Here is a 19,471-nt window from a genome sequence, read left to right as displayed (position 1 = left end):
GTCTTCAGCAGGGCGAGACCAGGAACACAGGGAAGAGCAACGGGGGAGACCACGCTGCTCAATTTGTAATTACCCTAATCACACAGCAGCCACTTGTTTTCAGAACACGGAGGCTTTAAACGAACAATGACTGCCCATAGAAGAGACGTATGCGCAGATTTCGTTGGTAAACAGATATCAGTCTCTACTTTCCCCTATGAGGAATTAATTTATATTAACGCAGTATTAGGGGGACAACGTCAGAGGTTTCTCGTGGATTCCGGAAGCCAAGTATCCGTCACCAGTGATCGAGGCATTCCTACAACCGCCAAACGTTTCAAAATTCATACGGCCATACGGGGAGTTGCCAAAGAACAGATTGAAATTAAAGAGATTGTCCTATTAACTTTTGCAATAAACGGCCGCAATTTTACCCATCCTTTTCGGATGATTCCAAATTTTGAACATGGGACAATCCTGGGAAACGATTTCTTAAGAGCGCATAAGGCAAATTTGGATTTTGATCAAAATCGACTCACATTGAGGAGATTTGGTACTCCTCCGCGAAACCAATTAAGGACGGAACACCGAAAGACCTTTGACGTTTCCATAAAAGTTGCTAGTCTGATCAGGGATTTATATGTGCCGGAATTTGTAACTTCCAGACAAATAAGAATCAAACCTAGATCTCATTTGTGCATTCCTGTCAAATTGACAAATTCTAGTAATCAAAATTTAACTTATTTGGAGCCAGATTTACAGTTTCAAATGGACACAGGCTTAATGGTGCCTCGAGCCATTGTAAATCCGGAGTTATTTTTAATTTGGATTACTAATCCAAATTCTTACAAAGTTAAAATTAGAAAAGGGGCACGCTTAGGTACCGCAGAGGCATGGCAAAATCCAGTACCAGCTTCGCGTCATATTGCAGACGACGAAGGACCTAACGTTATGGTGACCAAGGAGACTGGCACCGTGACAAAACCAGTGCACGACATTACTAAATTTGACATAAATCCAGCATTAGAACCCGATCAGAAATTGCAACTTAGGCAATTATTAGAGAAGTATGTAGATGTATTTTCTTGGTCTGAGCAAGACATTGGTTGTGCCACTAATTATACGCATCGTATAAAGTTAAAGGACGATTCGGAATTTCACGTCCCAGCCTACCCTATACCAGTTCACCTGCGTAAGGAAATTAACCAGCAAATTGACAACTTGCTAGAAGCAGGGGTCATCAGTCCTACGACATCACCGTACAATTCACCAGTTTTTCTTGTCAAGAAGAAATCAGGAGCTTATCGCATGGTGCAAGATTTTCGATTACTGAATGCCAGGTCCGTTTTCGACGCAGTTTCAATTGGAAACATCTCAGAGATATTGCACAATATGGCCGGTAAGAGCTACTACTGTAGTGCTGACTTGAAACAGGGATTTTTTCAAATACCATTAGAAGAACAATCGAAAAAGTACACTGCCTTTACTATACCAGCCAGGGGACAATTTGCGATGAACTTTACACCTATGGGACATGTGACTTCTCCTGCGGCAATGACCCGATGTGTTCAGCTCGCTACAGCGGGGATGAACGACAATAATTTCGCCTTTTATATCGATGACATGTTTGTTTTTGCCAATACATTTAAGGATATGTTGGTCAATTTAGAGAAAATGTTTCAATGTTTACGATCTGCCGGATTGAAATTGGCTGTACCTAAATGTTCATTTGGATACTATGAGACAATTGCCTTGGGCCACAATGTGGGCAAATATGGCTATCGTATAAGTGATAGAATACTGTCATCCATTAAGAATTATAAGGTTCCCACCACCACGAAGAAGGTTAAAATGTTTTTAGGTCTTTGCAGCTACGTGAGGAAATATGTCAAGAATTTTTCTGATATTGCATCACCATTACAGGGTTTAATTCGTAAGGGCAAGAAATTTACATGGGGTCCTGAACAACAATCGGCATTTGAGAAATTAAAGGAAGCTCTAATTACTGCACCTGTTTTGTTACCGTACGATCCAGCGAAGAACACCAAGGTTTTCACCGATGCTTCATCTCATGCGGTCAGTGGCGTATTAATGCAGCCCAATGCAGAAGGAGAGTACTTGCCATGTGCGTACTGTAGTAGAACGTTGACCGACACTGAAAAAAGATTGAGTGTTATTGAGCAAGAATTAACAGCAATTTTATATGCTTTCAAATCATTTAGATTTTATCTTGTTGGGCGCCATTTTGATTTATACACGGACAACAAAGCAATTACGTACATTAGGACATCCCGTAATTTGAGCTCAAAGCTTCTTCGATGGAGCAACCTTTTGGAGGATTTTTCATTTACACCGATCCATGTTAAAACTACGGAGAATATCGCCGATCCCCTCAGCAGAGAATGTGGAGAAAATGTAGAGGATGGCAACACTGAAGAGGACATTCCCGAACCCAGGACACTTACTTTATTTGATGCAAGCACAGATGTCGCAGTACATCAGAGACAGGATTCATTTTTTGGCCCAATTATTAAAGTTTTGGAGGACCCAGACAGGGACGATGGAACATTACCTTTACACATCCAGAGGCAGGTCTATCATCATGTGTTGGAAGATGGATTATTGTATAGACAGCAGAAATTAGGAGCTACTACCAAGAAATTATTATGCATTCCCATGACGTTACGTGATTCTGTGATTGAGACACTCCACGCTTCACCCATAGGAGGTTCTCATCTTGGATTTACCAAGTGTTATAATGTGGCCTTACCAAGAATTTATTTTCCAAATATGAAGTTATTTATACAGAGGAAAATTAGGGAATGTATAACATGCCAGCAGAATAAACGCCGTCCAGGTCTACCAGCAGGGGAACTGTGCACCTTTCCCGCACAGAAGCCATTCCAGAGGATTTGTCTAGACTTTTCAGGCCCATATCCTCCTTCATCCAATCTTCGTCATCGATACATAATCGCTGCCACAGATTTTGGGACGCGCTATTTAATAGCCAAACCAGTTGCAGATTGCACGGCCAGTACAGCAGCAGAATTTGTGTACGAAGAGATAGTGTTACGCTACGGAGCCCCAAAGGATATTTACACGGATCGGGGATCTGCATTTAAATCTAAGCTTTTCCAGGAACTTGGCACTAAATTGGGAATCACCATCAAGTTTTCACCAGTCGGTCTTCATAACTCTATAGGTCTTTCGGAACGTAACCACGGGGTCTTACAGAGTATAATGAAGTGCTATGTTAATTCAAAACATACAGATTGGGTCCAATATTTACAGCCAAGTGTATTTAGTTACAATACTACCAGGAATCAGAATTTGCGGTATAGCCCATTCTTTTTAGTACATGGATTCCAACCTACTTTGCCCTGGGAGCTTGCATTGCACACACCAAGTTGTGAAAATGTGGAGAATGATGTACGGTTCCGAGTATTGGAGAAAGCAAGAACCAATGCTACGGATAACTTAGCAAAACGACATGTTGAAGTGAAGAAATATTATGATCAGAAGAGGAAACAGATCAAGTTTCAACCAGGCGATCAAGTATTAATTTTTGACAGCACCCAGAAAATTGGAACCGCACGGTGCTTTTCAGGTATTTATAAAGGCCCAGCTACAGTTATTCGAGAAGAGAATCCGAATACATACCTGGTGGAATTCCAAAATAAGCGCGGAAAGACAGTAGTGGACTCTATTGCCGTCCAGAGACTCAAAAAATATTATGCGCCAGATGACGGTGAAGGCGAAGAAAATTTGGCAGGTGAAGATGAAGATCAGCAAGAGGACAACGCGGACTCACGCGCGGACAATGGTCACTAAAATTGAAAATTTATATAAGTAACAGATTTAACATTTTAATTCACTTGCGTGACATAATAATAATTTATAATAAAATAGCACTAATAATATTAATAATTAAAAGCAGACTTATTATTTAATAATGTGCTTTAGGCACAAAAGTTTTTGCAGTATGTAATAATACTAGCTCAGCGAATACATCACTAGAATTTTATAGTTACTCTTCAGAAGAAGGTATATGATTATATTAGCAAAGTTTATTTTTAAGCGCCAGTTATGAGAATATTTATATTATATGAATATGTAGACGTCGACGTCAAGATTTATTGCGCTCCACTAACAAGTATTTTCCTTCGGATATTGGATTGCAACCGATAATCCTGGAAATCCATTCTGCCATCGCAGAATGATTATGATTAAACCACAACGGTTTTAGTTTAAAGCTTTGCCACAATAATATGCTAAGCATATTTTAGAATGAGTAGAGAGAATTAAAGATTCTTCAAGTTTCAGTGATGTTAGTATTTTAATGCATTTAAAGATCGCATAAATAATAGTTATTATTTTATTTCAGGTAGTCAGGAGTAAATCAGTCTCAATTTTTTCCTTACCTTGTACCTCAGTACGGTTCGATTGATTTCAAAGAATTTAAACATAAAGTTCACACCTGAAAATAAGATAAGTTAACCAGTGCTAATAAATTTAGAGAATAAATAAATTATATTAAATAAATAAATCACGCAGATAATTTGAGCCTAGAGTCAGAAATAATTAAAAGTTGAGTTAAAATATTTACTAATTAGACTAGGCAGGCTTAAAGTACGTGTTAGCTTTGAAGAACTGTTTGTTTTGATTGCCTAAGCAACATGAAAATCATTGCGATTTTAGTTATTTTAAACGGATTACTTCCACACGTAAAAGCTTCTAATTTTATTTATCTGTTGAACAAGTCCTTTGACTATCCTTATAATATAATTACAATTTTATTATTAACAACATTTATTATTAGTATTTTTATAATTTTCATAATCTGTTATTTTCAATGTCACCGCAAGAAATCTATTACTTATGACCATGAGTGTACCAACGAATTACCGTTAAGCAAACTTAATGATTCACCGCCCATTGAGCAGATTTACGACGATATTGCACCAATTGTTGAAGTGGTACCATTGAAAACAATAAATCCGCCGCTGCCGCCTCCACTCCCTCAGTCCATTATTATTCAACCTAGGGTACAAGAAGAAGTTCAGGATGCATCCAGAAATAGTTTGGTCACTAAAGACGACAGTATAGATTTGCCGAAGAATATGTTATCCGTTAAAGATAGAGTTCAGACATTTGCCGTAAGCAAGGGTCCTAATTTTGTTCCAAACAGTCGCAAAATGGAAAGTGAATTGCCTATTTCACACTGTGTTCAGCCAGTTGTACAAATTAAAGAGTTATTTGCGAATCAGTCACCAGTAAAAGTCGAGAAAGTTTCAAGTGTTACTTTAAAAGCAGAAAGTAAGCCAAATTTTCAGGTTCCCGAACCTGTTGTTTCGTTTACAGACCACATTTTCTACGACTTCATGTTCACCTAGAATTTTATATTAATTACGATTCAAATTTTAAGTATTATTCATTTTTTTTTACGTTTGATTGTACCTTATGCAAGGTTTATTAGTCATTTAGTTTGCTAACAGCTTCCCAACTGTTGTTATTTTACGAGCACGGAAGTGTTCTAGTAACACGCTATCGTAAGCGCAACGAAGTTTTTTTTTTTTCTCTCTCATCCAATTTATTACGTCATTTCAAGTCCTTGACTTTATTTCGAACTCCCGCAGCGCTTACTAGACTTTGTTCGTAGTAAGTTAAAGTTTTGTAAACAGTTACGCGTCATTCAATGTATCAGCGAACCATCGCCTTGCATTTTCTCTCTCCGTTCCTTTGCTTGCTGCTCGAAACAGCGACCTTTTCCCCTCCACCTCCCGAACGGAACCCGAACTTCCCCGAAGTCGCCGATCACGGCAGCGAACTTGACAGAGCTTTCGTTGTCACCATAGAGAAATTTTCAGTTACGTCCAGCAACCACAAATGCAACCTTGCACAATTTAGAATGTCTGGTATCAGCGAATTCTTTTCTGCACTCAAGCGCTCTCCCGAGTACTTTTGAACACGCTAGAAGCTTAGGAAACACTTAGCATTGAGATTACATCAGCCAGGGGCGGTCGTCCATTAAAATTTTAGGGGATCAGTTTAGTTACGCATATAGCCATCAGAATTTGATTTTTACGATAGAACGTTATGTCAACAATGTTAGGGATATTTTGTTCTATATAGATTAATTTTTTCCGTAAAACGTCGCATTTATGCACTTCAGGTTAATCACGACCAATTATTTTACAAAGGAACAACAAGACGAATTTTTTTTTTGCAAAATTTTCCCGTTTTCATAGATATATTTATAGTAAGTAAAAATTTTTGGGACATTGACGCATTTTTTTCATTAGAATCAGGATAGAGATAAACGAAATTTTGATACAATCAGGGAAATTTTACAAAAGGGCAATTTTAGCACTTTATGCACATAGAGTAATCAAGATTATTAGCAACAGGCCCAGGCTAAGCCTCGGTGATTAGCACAGGCACGTGCAGCGAAAGTCGCCACGGCATCGTTAGCCTTTCCGAATTTAAACAGTGTGGTTTACCACAAATGTTATAATTTGAGAATTTATTATTATTATTAATATTTATTATTATGAAATTTAGCTCACTTACCCAATTTGCACCTTATTCGACAATGCAGCAATAAATTCATTACTTCTTACTGATTAACTTCATGTTAATGTTAGTACAGTAGGTAATATTAGTAATTTGTATTTATATTTTAATATATTGCATAACTATTCTCTATCTATTTTGTTTAAACATACCTAAGGAATTGACACACCATTCTTATATGAGTCAAGTATACCTTTCCGCGGCGGGTCTGTTTACACGACCAAGTGATTTGAGGTATACGGCGGACTCAAGAAGTTTTGAGTGGATACATTTCTTTTGTTTAAAGGAAATTTGTAATTGAGAAAGTTTTTTATTATTCTTATTGTGTTTAAAATTTGAATATCACCTTTTTTAATTCCCTAATGCTATATTTGTTACCACCTGGAGTTTCAACGAAACTCAGAAACAGAATTTAGAACATGCTTGCAACACTTATCTTTGTTTATTAATTCTACATTTTGTAATTTTGAAGTGAAATCTATTACTGACAATAAATTATTTCAGTTTATTAGGACACGCAATGGTATTTTAATATCAGGTTCAGGTCAATTTATTGTTATTCAGAATTTGAATAATAATTTGAACACGCACAGATCAGTTCAGCTTACCGAAGGCCAATTTTTATTTTTTAATTATCAGGATTTTTCGCAAATTATTGTGGATCAACAAATTTTACACACAAGAATGTTAGCTTTCGAACAAGTCAATATGAAGGAAATTGAGTTACTACCTAATATTCCCAAGAATTTATCTGATTTCACTATTCCCCAATGGACTCCGCTTGAACTTGCTTTAAAACAACTTAATCAATCAATTAGTAAGAACATTTCATTTCAAGAATTAGTTCTAAACCCTTTGCCCATGTCAATATTAGTTTTTATTATTTGGAATGTTTTATTAACTGCAACCCTAGGATATTATTTGTATAAACATTATCAGCTTTCTAAACAGATTAAGTCAGAGCAGCGCAGTAATAATTAATAGGTTAAGGCAACACATTAATCATGGACATTAATATTTTTAATTACGGTTGGATATTTTATTTAAATTTTCCTTATTTATTTTCAAAAAGTTATGGCAATTATTTTATCAATTTATTTTAATCATATTTTATTTTTGATGAGACAATTTAATTTAATTTTAAAAGAAAAGGCAGTGGAAATTAGTTGGTTTTGTGTACATGCGTACTTGAATTATATATACCCATCCTATTGCAATTTCCTTTCTTTGTCATAATTTTTCCCTTTTAACCTAACCTGTCTATACGGAACGCCATGGACAAGCAATGCCTACACCATCCATGGGCATTTTTCATGACGGACATCCGCAAGCAGTCTACTATTACCAGGCAGAAAGACTGAGTATCATTCTACGAGGGAGACATGCAGATATTTTAAGTACTATTTCAAGAAGAGACTCGTCACCACCAATTTGAGGGAGACATGCAGACATTTTTACTTATTACTGCACGGAGACTACCTTTTACATGAAGGATGTACAACCATACATTTCCCAATATAGCGGACTACACATTATCAACAACACCTAGTGATGGAGCTAAATAAAATTCCCCTCCACACTGTTTGCAGTTAAAACAACAACTTTTCCCCATCTCCGAAGTTTTACGGGTAATTTACTACATTTTTACATTGCCCCAATGCAGTCAAGACGACAAGCAATCCAGAAAGAAGAGGAAGCAGAGAAAACATACATTCTACAAACAGCAGTTCTGGTCACAAACAATAATTACAGAATTGTGCTACAGTGTTTCTACACATACACATGTGAGCTCCTATCATGTGTATCTATTTGGTCATTTAACATGCATTATGGGAAACAGTACTTTTCCATAGTCCTTATATACATTTTCAGTTTTGTGTCATGCATAAGAACTAGTTTTATATGCATTTAAGTTTACATTTTACTGCAAGGAAGCGACAAGCATCAGTGCATCAATTAGTGCATATTTTTGTTTTAAGAAGAAGCTTTTACAATGGATATCCAATTGCACATGCAAGCTATAACAAGCATAGCTACAGTACTTTCAAACATTGCAGACAGTATGCTTTAGTTTTATGCAAATGTTTTTTCCAAATAGTTAATTGTGTTTCACCAATATGGTACATAATTAGAAATACAATTGCACATTGAACATTTTCTGATATTTTTAATCAGAGTAGACAGTTGATAAAATACTGCAAGATTATTTTTTTTTATGTGTGTGCAGACATACAAAGGTATTCACCAAGCCATATATATGTATACAGTGTACAGATTAATGTAGAAGAGAAAATGGAACGCTATAATTAAGTTTTTACCAGCGACAGTTATCAGAGTAACCAATTATATACATTGAATAGTGTATAATACTACATTGGAATGTGCAACACAGCCATGCAAGTTCATATATTCAACGATGTTAGGAGTGCACTAGCTACGTAGTTCGTAAAACATACGCACTTTGATATGATCAGGTTTTCACACGGACAAAACAGTGAGATGTGACAATGTTTTGCATGCTTACTTACGTGTACTTACTTGTGCACTTTTTTAAGGTTTTTTTTTTTTATGTGTTTGAAGAGTCTATATCAAGTGGAATATAAACAACATTGTGAATTCCGTTCCATCTTGCACGACGCTCCAACCGCTTGCTTCGCGAAACACACAGAGTCGTTATCGTTCGTTACGAATTGGCGTTCATTTGTTTACGTCATAATTTTTAGTACATTGGAACAATCAACTCTTCTCGTTTGGTCATGACAAATCTTTAAGTTTTCAACTTTGAAACTTGCAGCTTATACATTTTGCCTTCAAATTGATTTATAAATTTTATCAAATGAAGCAAGGGCGTAACAAAGTACACTGATTAACCAGATGATTGTGATAGTGTACATACATCAGAACTGTTGCTGAGAAAATGTTATTTTCAGACTCTGAAAAGGCCGGGATGATACTTATCTATGGCGAATGTAGGAAAAAATGCAGCACATGCGTGCAGGCTGTATGCGTGACAACATTTGTGCTCGGCTCTGCCGACCGGCATAGTGATGAATGCTCCTTCACGCTCAACTTCAGGTTACATTTACTTGAGAACTACTTGACGTATTACAATGTAACGAATGCCATTCTTAATGATTTTTTCCATCCTTTCAAATGAGCTGAAAATAAAATGGGGTTTCCATTAAAAAAACTAAGTTTGTGTTGAAAATCGTACTTCCTTACGTAGTTGAACGTATTGTGTCCACTAATTTCATGAGCCCCTCATACCTATATATCTGCGAAAGCAGTTTTTCGATATTTGTTGTTGTTCACGAAATATTTCAGGTCGCAATGTTACATGAGACACCCTGTATATAGATTGATGTAAATGTCCATATTGTATTTATATTTTCAAGCTGCATGTTCTGGTTAGTGCAAAATTGTCCCATGCTGCTATACACCACGAAAAGTTTACGAAGCATTTATGGTTTGGAGCTCTGCCAAAAGTTGCCCACATTTTTGAAAACCACATGTTTTGTTCTTCAAGGTTTATTAGATGTTTGGTCACATCACAGTGGAACCTTGATTCCACATTTTTCAGGGAACAACAATGAAAAACATAAAATTGAGGTTCTACCATACATAGCTTCGAATGTAGGTCTTGGCTGTTGATAGCTGTTGAGCTGGGTGGGTGCCAGGACCGCTTCCAACGTTAGAAAAGTTCCCGGATTTGAACCGGCCGGGGATCGAACCCGGGACCTTTAGCATGGTAGTCAGCATGGTTCCCCATGTTAGGTAAAAGGTAAAGTACTCCCCTGTGCTTAGCACCATGCCGTGAAGGCGTATAGGGGGTGTGGGGGTAACACCCCACACTTTCTTGATCTGGTCGTGAGTGGGGGTGATGTGATCAGCATCATGCCCCTGACCACCTTTACCCCCCAGGGTTTCCCCCAGGTACCCATGTTATTCGACGCTGGGTGGGCGCCGGGGCTGCTTCCAATGTTAGAAAATTTCCCGGATTTGAACCGGCCGGGGATCGAACCCGGGACCTTTAGCATGGTAGTCAGACGCGTTCCCCATGTTAGGAGCATTTACAATTACAATTGTAAATACTTTTTACACTTTTCTTGTTGTATCCGTTTTGGGAACGGTATGCATATTTAGGAAATTATTATTATGAATACTATATGTATAGGTATAATCTTTTTTTATATATATAAAATTAAAGTCTGCATGTTCTATCTTATTTTTGCAAGGATAAACAAACCCATTAGGCTACAGTCATCCAGTTACATTCATTAGAGTCGAAGAGCTATATGAAAGCGGCTGACCTTGAACAAGCCTCGATGTGCAGTAGCAAAAGGAGGTGGTATAGACTGCCGTGGAAAATGCACGATGTCGTTCTTTTGTTTTTCGAGCGGTAAAAATCTGTTCGGTTTTCGTTGTAACTGTTCGTGTTTCTTCAATATGATCACAAAAAATTGTCAATATACATGTGCAAGATGGCAACAGAAACACCTAAGCGTCGTGTTCTACACAAACAAGTGCGAGATATGGTGTACAAAGTGTATCAGCTCTTCCAAAGTGAATCTCGCAGTGCAGACAGTGCCTCGTGTTCATCAGGGAGCAGTGTTTGCCAAATGTCAGGAGCGTACAGCGGCTGCATGTGGGATAGGTCTACGTACAGTTCAGACTATTGCGAAGGAAGCCAGGTCATCGATCGGTGATACAGGGTCGGTTTCTTTGCAAACGTCGTAATCGGCGAAAGAATGTTACACAATTGGACGATTTTGATAAAGGGGTATTGCGTAATATTATATTGACTCGCGTACTTCCGATGTGGCCTTTGGCCACGTCTTGTACGCTCGCATTGGTGATCTTCGGCCACGTTGTGGGCGCAATCACATTATAGATGGGGTTCCTCAATGATCTTAATGACTTTGAAAATGTCTGCATGTTGTATTGGATGATGGGGAACATATGTATAGCTTTGAAAAGTTTACAAAGTAACTTTATGTGTGTATGGGCTCTAATAAGGTACAAACATTCAAACTATTATTGTCAATTTTCTTCATAATGAACTGAGTAAGTAATAACCGTTTCAAGATAATTAGTTGGATGTTTTGCATTTACGAATTAAATTGCGACACTAAATTGAAAATGTTATATTTACTTCTTTTGTCATTTTCACATTTTTTAACGTAATTGGATAATAACTGTTTTCCGTCATTCCCCTAAAATGCCTACCTTGCCTCTGTAATAAATTCTGATGGTCGCATTTTGAAATTCGAAGAGTCTAGCATAATTCGCTTACAGTAGTTTTCGGGGTGAAAATAAACATTATTTAAGTTCCCTAGCAACATCCGTTTCCATGGACAACAACAGGCACGGCAAGCTCTAAGGAATTGCATGTCATTATACACCCTAAACATTTAGTTAAAACAAGCACGATGTAGATATTTACGCATTGAGTATAACAATATATACGTAATTGTATCTGGGCTGAAACTCCTTATTATGCAGATGTCACCCTTGTTTCAGGCACCTTTTCAAAGTCATGAGTTCATTCATCTGTGTGCTATTGATCTGTGAGAAATAGAATGTAGCTAGACAATTAAGAATTGAAGGAAACAATGTGTGCTGCAAAAAAATGTCCGTGGCAACAGTTGCTAAGGACGTGAGAAAAGGGCATTTTCACTCTTAAGGAAGGGCCGATTGAGTGATTTTTTAATTTTATCGGCCTTTTGGGACAATTTCATGGGGGTTCGTAATCGGGCATTTTTTGCCTCCGGGGCTTCCTTCATGGAGAACATTTATGTCAGTGAGTCAGTGGTGGGATTGGGTCTTTATATATATTGGATATGTACTCAAACGGCGAATTTCCTACTGCAGTGAAACTTAGGGCTAAATTGAAGGAAGCTATCGGGTTTGCAGGCAATACGTAGTCAGTGTTAAAAAAAAATTTAAACATGCGGTTCAGATATAGGAAAGGCATCAACGGGAGGAAATTTTTAATGGAGAGGGGTTATGTTGTAGCTGCGAGAGTGATGTTCCTCAGAACCATGCACGAAATCAGGAAAGCTGGTACTGCAAATACAAGTATATACTATTTAGATTAAACCTGGGTCAACCAGAATCACACGAAGACGAGCTGCTGGAGAATGAGTGATGGTTCTGGTGGGTTAAAGGTGCCATTAGGAAAATGTGCTCGTCTTATAGTGTGTGATGCTGGTTCAGCTGCTACAGGCTTTGTGCCCCAAAGTCAATTGGTTTTCTGCTCCAAAAAAACAGTACTGACTATCATTCAGAAATGACGTCTGCCATGTTTCGAAAGTGGTTTCGTGAGCAGTTCTTGCCGTTTCTCACTCCTGAATCCATGATTGTAATGGACAACGCGAGCATACATTCCTTGCAAGTGGATAAAACACCTTGTTCGAACACAAGGAAGGCAGATATTATGGCATGGCTCTGTAACAAGAACATTCCCCACACAAGCATGCAAACCCGATCAGAATTGTTGCAGTTGGTGAAACATCATACACCAACGCACAAAAGTTACGAAATCGATATAATAGCAAGAGAATATGGCAACAGAGTTGTTCGTCTCCCACCTTATCATTGTCAGTACAACCCGACTGAAATGATTTGGTCCCAGGTGAAGGGGGTACGTAGCTGACAAGAACAAGACTTTCAAAATTGCTGACGTAGAGAAACTGACTCACGAAGCAATAGACAGAATAGGTGTTTCCGAGTGCGGAGATTGTGTGGCTCACGCAGAGAAAATACAAGATGATGACTTCCAGCGTGAAATAGTCAGAGACGATGTCATCGACCAGGTCATTATAAATTTGCAAGACACGGATTCCGAAGAACTTGAATCAAGTGACGAGGTTGACAACAGTACGGAATGAGCGTTATGTAAGTAAATGGCATTTTAATGTTTCTTTTCAGTTCATATTATGCATGCCAGACAGTTGTTTCGTTATTGCGAGAGCCACAAGACCAGCGCATGGTATCTGCGGCAAACAAAGTTGCCTTTGCCGCGCCGCGAAAGAATGAATCAAGTTCTTCTCTCCTTTTCTCAGTAACCAAATAACATATCGCTGTAAATATTATACAAACTTAAAGTTTGGAGTTTTCTTTGTAACTTTCTCACTGGAAGTTATTTCAAATCTAATTTAATAAAAATCGGCTCGCAAGAGAACTTTTTCTCTATACAATAATAGTCAATAAAATATTTCATTTCTTTAACTTACTTTCAAGATTCTACACGTTTAATTTACAGCACAATACGATTGTCTAAATTTTTTTGGTAATAATCGTGCTGGATTGGTATCGATTATTGCAATAATAGCCGTGCAGTGGCAATTTACAAATGTTCGAATGTAAGCCGTTGTTTTTTTATTTTGTAAGAGCTGGCGAGAACCCCGAACAGTGAGTAGGTGGCAACAGCGTAAATGTATCTCCCTCTCTCTCTGCGCGGACTTGTCAAGGTCATATCGCTCGTCGACTCTAATGGAGGTGGTTTAGGAACCATTCATTGATGTCAAGGACATTTGTAATTTTATAGTAGATTAATATCAGTTGTCAGTATATTGTTAATGTTGTTTATTTCTGGTGATAAAAAAATTAAGTCTGTGCCAATACTGTTATCAATTCCCAAAAATACTGAGGCTTGAAAATTGTGATACATATTTAAAAGCTTTTCAAAATATCAATTTTTTAGTGCGTAACTCTTCCACTCGAATGCATCAATTTACTCAGAGTTCTGCTTTAAAATATTAAAGAATTACATCAGCATATTTGACACATCCTTTCCTCTTGTACAAATATTTATTGTTTATAATTACCTTTCTCGTTGTACAAATGTTTATTGTTCTAGTCAATAGTTATTTCTAGGGCTCGGAAGTTGAAGACCTATAAATTGCCAAAAAAAGACCTAAAAATGGGTAAAAGGACATATAAATGTGATCCAAATTAATTAATAACTCCAGTTTTAATTGCATATTTAATGAATAAAAAAATACGAAGTTCTGGTGGTATGGAACACACAGTGCAAAAAAACTGAAAGCTTCAAATCAAGAGGAAGTTGCCACTTACAGCGCCACCTTCCAGACAAGTTACGGTTAAAGGACCTTGTACCGTACCTGCTTCAGACATCCAAAAATGTTTTTCTCTCGTTTCAGGGATGGTTCAAATATATATATATATATATTTATTATTATTTCTTTACTACAGAAAGGATGTTTAAGAGGTGATGAACTGATGATGATTCGAATTGAGAATGGGCAGTAAAAACGTAGTCGAAGGAAGGTGAAGTTGCAAAAAAATGCCGAAAAAGGCAAAAAAGGACAAATAAAACCCACCTTTTTCTGGCCTACAATGACCCAAAATGAACATATATTATGTTGAGCCTCGTCTTCGGGACACTAGAAAAAAAATGATTTTTCCTCAAATTCCGAGCCCTAGTTATTTCATATTTCATGATAGTGACTGACCTTTATGTCCATATCTTGTAAGAGCTGTTGCCGTGGGAATTATGATTGTGTTTTGTCGTGACTTTTAGTTCAGGCTTTGAGTTTTAAAGAGTGGGCAAGTTGAATTTTATGAAGCTGTTATTTTTTTAGGTGAAATGGATTTTATGCACATAAGTATAGTGTGTTCTGTATAGCATGCCGAAATTTGAAAATTAAATAAAAATATGGAAAATATCATGAAAATGGGTATATTTCACATATATGTAAGCAGTAACATCTCCAATTTACGTATGAAAGACAATGTCAGGCATATGTTCACCCCTACTGAGTCTGCATGCAGTTATACGCTCCACAAAATCATTGATAACCCTCTCGCAGATGTCTGTCCCGATGCCTCCAATCACCCATATGATTTCCGCCTTCAGTTCCAAAAGGGTTTGTGGTTTGTTGGCGTACACCTGTGATTTCACAAACCCCCATAAGAAGAAATCACACTCCACCTGCCAAAACCCACACCACACAGTCGTTCTCAGCGGATGGATGGATTTCACACTACGGATTATTCGAACATTTTCGGAAGGAAACCACAACAAACTAGTCAAAAACAATTGAGGCTACATTAATCGGCATGACAACAGATGCCAACATTGGTAAGAACAACAGGTCTGTCAACCTCGAAACAAAACAATAGCACTTGATTCAAATTCGGCATCCTATATGGAACATCCTTTATTTCTTTTGCTAAGAAGTAAAATATACTTTTTTTCTCTTAGTGAAAACTTGACTTTGATTTTTATTTGACCAACGAACGAACAGAGATATTATTACCCATTTACTTCTTAACAAAAGAAATACTTATGTCCATAAAATCCATTTCGCCCAAAGAAATAACAGCTTCTTACAATTCAACTTGCCCATTCTTTAAAACTCAAAGCCTGAACTAAAAGTCAAGAGAAAACACAATCATAATTCCCACGGCAACAGCTCTTACAAGATATGAACATAAAGGTCAGTCACTATCCTGACATTATCAGTGATAGGTCTAAATAACTATTGAATAGAACAATAAACATTTGTACAAGAGGAAAGGATGTGTCATGTTGAAATAAGTGTTATGTATCCAGTTTTTCATGCAAAGTTGGTGCCATTTTGAATTAATAATTTGATTCAATGAAAGTGTCACATTACATTTGTGTGGGACTTGTGAAAGACCATCATGTTGGAAAAGTATCAGCTGTATTGGCTAAGGTGACCAGATGTCCTGCATTAGCTGGGACAGTCCCTTTTTTTGTCTCAGTCTCTGTCCTGATGTTTTTAAACGTAAAATGAGATGCGAAAATGTCCTTTCGTGACAGTGACTTATCCGCATAGAATTACTGCAAACAGTACATCTTCTCTAGTAATCATTATGAACTAAATTATTTCACATTTCAATGTCAACAATGAGCCATATTCCAGTTTTCTTAAAATATTGGAGTGTCTTCTCTTTTTACCTGGAACTAACGCCCCCACTGAATGAGTGGTTTCGTACATGAATGGCTTGTGGACAAGTGACAAGAACGCTCTTTCAGTACAAACTTTGAGAGCTATGTTCATTAATAAGATGAAGTTTAATCACATGTGCATAAACTTTTACAAAATGTTATTTGAAAACGAGGATGTACTGAATATCCATTCTTTGGCAACATATCAATAACGTAATAATAACCCGTGGTGCAACAGCCCGTGAGGGCCAGGACCTACCCACAGACTCTTGGTCTCACTTCCACCTACTGAGGTGCGAGAACATCCAACTAGTTATGGGGTGACGTGTAGTCAGCACGTTGAACCCCCCCAGTCGTTGTAGGTTTCCATGGCCAGGTTATGCTACTCTCATAACACCACAATTTTTTTCACTATGGTGGGTAGCCACTGGTCCGATATCTCAGGAGAAAAGTTCTTAGGCCAAACCTACATGCTTCCCATAGAGCCCAAAGCATGACGCCTTAGACAACACGTCTCGGTGCAGAACCAGAATATCTGTAAAGAACTGCTTGGTTGGAAGACAGAGCATATTACCATATTTTGCAAGTTATTTACGCAGTGCTTATTTATGTAATTGGTTTTCAAACTGAAGTATTTGTGTTGAATAGGGAGCGGAAGTTGATGACCTAAAAAATGGGGGAAAATGATGCAAAAAATTACCATTAAATTTGTTAGTTTCAGGTTAAAAATTGAAATGAAAAGGAAATTAAACAAAATGCAATCTTGCTTTTAAAAAAAAGCACCAAATGATACCACATGCACATTCAATTAAAATATACAATGAGAATTTCCAATGGAAAAATCTTATCTTAAATCTGAGTTTGCCCCAGACGGACACCTAGAAGTTTCCCCCGACACAACAAAGACTGTCACCAGTTCAGCATTTCTTTTGCTCGTAAATTGCAATCCTGCGAGATATATATAGGCATATATTCACCTTGGTGAAAATACTCAAGAATATTACCAAAATTAAAGAAGTGACAAAATATGACGGAAAAATGCCGAAAATAGGGGAAAATGACCTAAAACCTGAAAATTGGCAAAAAAAAAAATGCAGTTTAAAATTACCTTTTTGGGGTTCTAGACGAAGTATATTTGATGGGCATCGTGTCCGAGATGTCAGAAAAAAGATGACATTTCATCAACTTCCGCTCCCTATTGATGAAGCACTTTTTACATTGAAATGTGTACATTTTGCCATCCTGTTCTCTCTTCAGGAAAACATGAAAAAGTTGAATTTTGTTGTTTTTTAAAATCTGGTCACCTTAGTATTGACTGGTATGAATACGTACATTGGTATCTGTACTGTCTCAGCCATAGAAAAAAATATTTTGCTAGCTTCTTATTATATTTGGCTTCAGTGTGTTAATGAATTGGTTCTTTTTCGCAGGGAGCCATCATACTTGCTTTCCTGATCGCCGTGTCATACTACTACAAGAAACACAAGTGGTCTGTATTAAAAAGTCGAAAGATAGTATATAAACCTCCTTCAAAATAGGCAGTTATAATACGTAGAATGTAATTATGTAGTTATCATGGTGTTTCATATGACAGGAGTGTATTTATAAAGCAACAGGTTTTGATGTGAGACATGTATATGATGATGACATTCACAGTATTCTCAAAGTTTAATCAACATTTGGAAAAGCTGCAGAGAACTTAGTTATACATAAGCTAACCTAAACATCAAAGAAGGAATGGTGCAAAACGAGGACTAGATAGAATGTGTCATGTAGATCAGACATTTTCTTCAATCTGTATGTTTATTACTTATACAAATATATGCACAGATGCTAACAAACACACAAATATGCCTGTATAGGGTTGGTTTAATTGTTAATATTAATAAAGCAGCCCTTTTCATGGTAATGTTCGCAAGTTATCCCTTAAAGCCATCTGTGTTTTTTGTGTGTGTTTGTATGTATTTGTGTGTATTATATGTTAAGTGGAACCTAACACTAAAACTGCCTTTTTGATGCCACTTGGTAGTTGAGAATTCATATCAGATGACATTGTGCAGTGACATATGTGCAATTTTATACTACAATGAATGAAATATGCTCAGCTGATATAATTTGTTGTTTGTTAATGATGTAACAAAATGTCAATTTATGAGTTTTGTTTTTAATGAATAAAAGAAGGTAGTTTCCTGTAAATGCATATAGTGTCATGCAAAGATTTTTTTTAATTGCTTCTGCAAAGCTTACAATGAGAGTTACTACGAGTACATGATCATGTCAAAACTGTGACAAAAAAGGAAGATGGCCAGAATAAAAACATTAAGGAAACTAACGTTTCTCTTCAGTTTCATCCTCCAGTAAACAAAAGTTGAACAATTTTTTTCACGTTGAAATTGATAGTGGGTCATTATTTATTTTCCATGCAGGTCATGACAGTTGAAGGGAAAAGACTCTGTAAGGAATTGCAAATAGTTAAAACAAATTGAGAGATATATGTACATAATAAAATATGTAGTATGTTTTATTGGTTATTTCCTTGATTTTTCTAAATCTGAAATAGAAGGTACAGCAAAGATCAAAGGTTGTAATTTATAGAAGTCTGCTTCAATCTGAAATAGATGGTACAGCAAAGAACGTAGGATGTTCATAATTTATAGAAGTCTGCTTCAATCTGAAATAGATGGTACAGCAAAGAATGTAGGATGTTCATAATTTATAGAAGTGTGATTTAATCTAAAATAGAAGTTACACCAAAGAACGTAGGATGTTCATAATTTATAGAAGTCTGCTTCAATCTGAAATAGATGGTACAGCAAAGAACGTAGGATGTTCATAATTTATAGAAGTCTGATTCAATCTGAAATAGATGGTACACCAAAGAACGTAGGATGTTCATAATTTATAGAAATCTGCTTCAATCTGAAATAGAAGGTCCAGCAAAGATTGTAGGATGTTCATAATTTATAGAAGTCTGCTTCT

General features: G+C 36.9%; 1 protein-coding gene across 1 annotated transcript in view; it reads left to right on the top strand.

Moving 5' to 3' along the window:
• Positions 1-19,016, top strand: part of Cyt-c1 (Cytochrome c1) — a 52,072-nt gene extending 33,056 nt beyond the window's left edge. The window contains exon 8 of the mRNA XM_083144191.1: positions 17,923-19,016. Within this exon, the coding sequence (XP_083000317.1) occupies positions 17,923-18,030 (108 nt within the window). The 3' untranslated portion in view covers positions 18,031-19,016. The remainder of the gene's footprint in view (positions 1-17,922) is intronic.
• Positions 19,017-19,471: the final 455 nt, after the last annotated feature.

This window comes from Lepisma saccharinum, chromosome 22 (assembly GCF_977018435.1).
Source record: "Lepisma saccharinum chromosome 22, izLepSacc3.1, whole genome shotgun sequence".
Classification (NCBI taxonomy): Eukaryota; Metazoa; Arthropoda; class Insecta; order Zygentoma; family Lepismatidae; genus Lepisma; species Lepisma saccharinum.
Note: the sequence above shows the minus strand (reverse complement) of the source record. Positions and strands in the feature narration are given on the sequence as shown.